At 43.3% G+C, this 3,962-nt stretch overlaps 1 protein-coding gene across 4 annotated transcripts in view; it reads left to right on the top strand.

Moving 5' to 3' along the window:
* The window catches only part of LOC111970998 (glycogen synthase kinase-3 beta), a 49,402-nt gene that overhangs the window by 41,080 nt on the left and 4,360 nt on the right, over positions 1-3,962 (top strand). Inside the window, exons 7-9 of one of the 4 annotated variants that reach the window (XM_070445977.1) lie at positions 51-148; positions 1,432-1,527; positions 3,242-3,428. In XM_070445977.1, coding sequence (XP_070302078.1) covers positions 51-148; positions 1,432-1,527; positions 3,242-3,428 — 381 coding nt within the window. Of the gene's footprint in view, positions 1-50; positions 149-1,431; positions 1,540-3,220; positions 3,429-3,962 lie in introns of all 4 variants that reach the window. The other 3 variants (XM_070445975.1, XM_070445976.1, XM_070445974.1) reach the window with 3 other exon arrangements.

The following is a 3,962-nucleotide window of genomic DNA, read 5'->3' as shown; positions in this document are numbered from 1 at the left end:
CACTACTAGTGTGTGTGTGAGTCCTCACAGTATTTCTCCATCCTCTGCAGATGTATGGTCCGCTGGCTGCGTTCTAGCAGAACTGTTGCTAGGGCAACCCATTTTTCCCGGTGACAGTGGGGTGGATCAGCTGGTGGAGATCATCAAGGTAAAAACACCTGCCTTCAAATGTCAACAGACAGACGGTAAGCCGGACCGTCACYCAAAAGAATGCACAGAGATACCGTGACGAGATCTTGAGGCCCATTGTKGTGCCATTCATCTGCAGCCATCACCTCATGTTTCATCATAAGGCATGGCCCCATGTTGCAAGGATCTGTACACAATTCCTGGATACTGAAAATGTCCCAGTTCTTCCATGGCCTGCATACTCACCAGACATGTCACCCATTGAGCATGTTTGGGATGCTCCGGATCAACGTGTATGACAGCTCATTCCAGTTCTCACCAATATCCAGCAACTTCGCACAGCCATTGTAGAGGAGTGGGACAACATTCCACAGGCCACAATCAAAAGCCAACTATGCGAAGGAGATGTGTGCATGAGATGTGTGCATAAGTTAAATGGTGGTCACAGACACTGACTGGTTTTCTGATCCACTTCCCTACCTTTTCTTTTAATGTATCTGTAAGCAACAGATGCATATTTGTATTCCCATTCATGTGAAATCCATAGATTAGGGCCTAATTTATTTATTTAAATTGACTTATTTCCTTATATTTGTAACTGTTAATTTAGGTAAGTCTTTCAAATTTTATCATTTGCGTTTATATTTTTGTTCAGGATGTACATATAATGACTCAAATAATTCCGTTATATAGTGGATATAAATAATGATAACAATCATTTTTCAGAGACCACTCTTAAAATGAATGACTAAGCAGAACAAAACTCTGCATTGGCGAATTAATTTTGATGATATATCTCATTAATCAACTTTTTTGTAAGTACTATTCTCCAGAATTTATCCTCAAGTGACCCTGAAGCATTCAAAAAGAAGCTAAACAAATTGAAATGGTTTGGAAATTTTATTTGCCAAAACACTAAGCACTAAGGTTAAAGAGTATGAACATTTTCCATAGACTAAAGTTGATATATTCTTTGCTATCTGGAAGTGTGGACCTGTCAAAGTTATATGAAACTCCCATCTTCTGACTGAGTGTATTTTTTTGAATTTACTGAATAAATTATATTTCCTGACTCAAATTCTACATCCTGTGGGGTGTGGCCAATCCAACTAGAATTTCAACTGATGAGTTGAATGGGAGTCAATTCCCATATTCTGAATTAAGAACAACCCTGGTGGTATTGTAACTAATGAAATGAGTGATTAACTTCTGTTTTGTACTAAATACACACCTGATACTTCAAATGTACATAGTTGTACGTATCGATGGGAAAACGGTTCCTCTGTCTCCGTGTCTCCCCAGGTTCTCGGCACTCCCACTCGGGAACAGATCAGAGAGATGAATCCCAACTACACTGAGTTTAAGTTCCCTCAGATCAAGGCACACCCATGGACTAAGGTGAGTCAACAGGTACAGGAACCGTTTTTTACTATTTTAAAATCTGTCGCCTACATCTGAGTGTCTCTTTCTGAGTGCCCCCCCCCCCCCCATCTTCAAATCTCACTCATGCTTCAGTGTTCTTGAGATGTTAAACACTCACACGGTCACCAGCCCCAGGGGCAAGCAGAGGAACAGCAGTGTACGCACAAACCCTCACATAGAGCTCGTTCTAGAATCTGCAGGTTGAACAGACTCACAATGTGCCGCACCACATTGGTGGCAAAAGGGACAGCTGGTCCAAATTCGCTGCCTGTTGCGCTCCCCATAGGCTCTAACCCTTCAGTGTTTCCACATCTGAAGGGTTGGATAAGTATTCCACATTACAAATCTGCACACATCGAAGGGTTACATGCTGACCACACCGCTCGCRTCGCTAAATAAATGCACACGTGCATGTTATTCAATCATTGCACCCACACCGCTTGTGCGCGTCAGCGAGGGCTGCATGGCGAGRTTGAGTTTGTTWTGATATTTCAACCTGCGTGTCCTGATCACTTCTAGTGTGGGTGAACAAAATCAACTTGCACGCAATGGCGCATGCGTGCAGTTTGGTCAGCATGTTAGGGATACAGGTAGAGAGCTAATTGGGACCGGAATATTTGTCCCACGGTTTTACACCAGCTCTCCCCTCTACAAGAGAGGAAATTAAAATGTGGTCGGAGATGCTGTTTGGGGGGTGTGGCCAAATTGAGCTCCGTACCGCATCTCTTTGCGCTTCTCAAATTCTGTAACAATGCGGAGGGCTCCGTATGGCTCCGCATTGACATGATTGGTTGACGATAGGTGAGGGCGGGAGGTCCTGTATAAACACAAACTCACTTCCTTCAAAACAGCTTTGGGCTGCTCAGTGAAGCGCAAGAAGTATGATTGCCCTGACTTCTGCAGTAGCCATATCACTGTAAATGCTGCACGGCCAATGCCGAGATCAGGATTGACCATGCAGCACCTTTAAGATATGTTTACACTCCCTCTGGTGGTGTAGTACTGCACTGCGCTATCCTCTGGCCTGTGAGTTTCTGAATAAAAGTGAATCTACTAGACATTTTAGGTCCCACTTTAAACAGTCACTTCAAAGGTTTAATGAAGCCTTTATAAACCCTTTGTAAGTCTATAAATGCTTCAGAAACCATTCATAGGATTATGCCACATTTGGCAAAACACAATGTAAGAACCGTATATAGATATGTCTGGTTATATAGATATGTCTTGTCTTTATATGCAGTGCTTATGAAGACTTAAAGAATGCTATGTATGGCTTTGTTATATTGTTTAAAGTGGAGCAAGATTTTAAAACCCTGTCATTCCACCTGTAGTGTGTGTGTGTGTGTGTGTGTGTGTGTGTGTGTATATATACAGTGCCTAGTGAAAGTCTTCACCCTTGCACATTTTGCAGCCTTAGATTTAAATTTAAAAAATCATTAAATGTGGATTTTGCACAGGTGCACTGTATAATATTTAGGTGTCATTGGTTTAGCAGGTGTAGGGTGAAGTTGTCTCTGGACGCTGATCTTTGGTCAGTTTTGCATATTCCCCACTAATGCTTAAGGCTAGGATTGGGGGAAGCTGATCCTAGATCTGTACCTAGGGTAATTTTCACCCAGGAGCTTTAGCTGACGTGTCACCWCTAACCTGTGTCATTGACCGGTTTCAGCCTTGTGTGATTGGCTCTCAGGTGTTCCGGCCGCGCACGCCCCCTGAGGCCATCGCTCTGTGCTCGCGGCTGCTGGAGTACACGCCCACAGCGCGCTTCACGCCCCTGGAGGCCTGTGCCCACACCTTTTTCGACGAGCTCCGGGACCCCAACCTCAAGCTGCCCAACGGGCGCGAGAAGCCCCTGCTCTTCAACTTCTCCACACAGGGTATGGATGGAGCTCAGACACAGCTCTGTATCTCCTACTGAATTACTAGAACAGACAAAGACCCTCAGACCACTGCAATTTGACTGGAACACTCATGGGGACCACTCAATGTGGATGCCAGTCTACTCATCACAGAACTTTGACTTGAATAGGAATTGTATTTCTATACATGCCAAATTTGACTACTGATTAGCATGGTGTTTGGTAATGGGGAATGTGACTATTAGTCCATTAGATGATTGTGATTATGATTTAAATTTGATCAGAGCAAATTAATGCTGTGACTATGATTGATTGTAAATTGTGTCACTATTCCTTGCTGCTTTGTAATGCAGGGCTCCCTCRTAAAAGAGACCTTAGTCTCAATGGGACTTCCCCTGGTAAAATAAAGGCTAAATATGCTATGATGGTGAATGTGAAAGTTGGGCCTGTAGTTGTAGGCCAAATGATAGAATGTGTGTCTATAGGTAACTGTATTTGGGTAGTTGGGTCTGTGGTTGTAAATGGTAGAATGTGTGTCTATAGGTAACTGTA

This window comes from Salvelinus sp. IW2-2015, linkage group LG12 (genome assembly GCF_002910315.2).
Source record: "Salvelinus sp. IW2-2015 linkage group LG12, ASM291031v2, whole genome shotgun sequence".
Classification (NCBI taxonomy): Eukaryota; Metazoa; Chordata; class Actinopteri; order Salmoniformes; family Salmonidae; genus Salvelinus; species Salvelinus sp. IW2-2015.
Note: the sequence above shows the minus strand (reverse complement) of the source record. Positions and strands in the feature narration are given on the sequence as shown.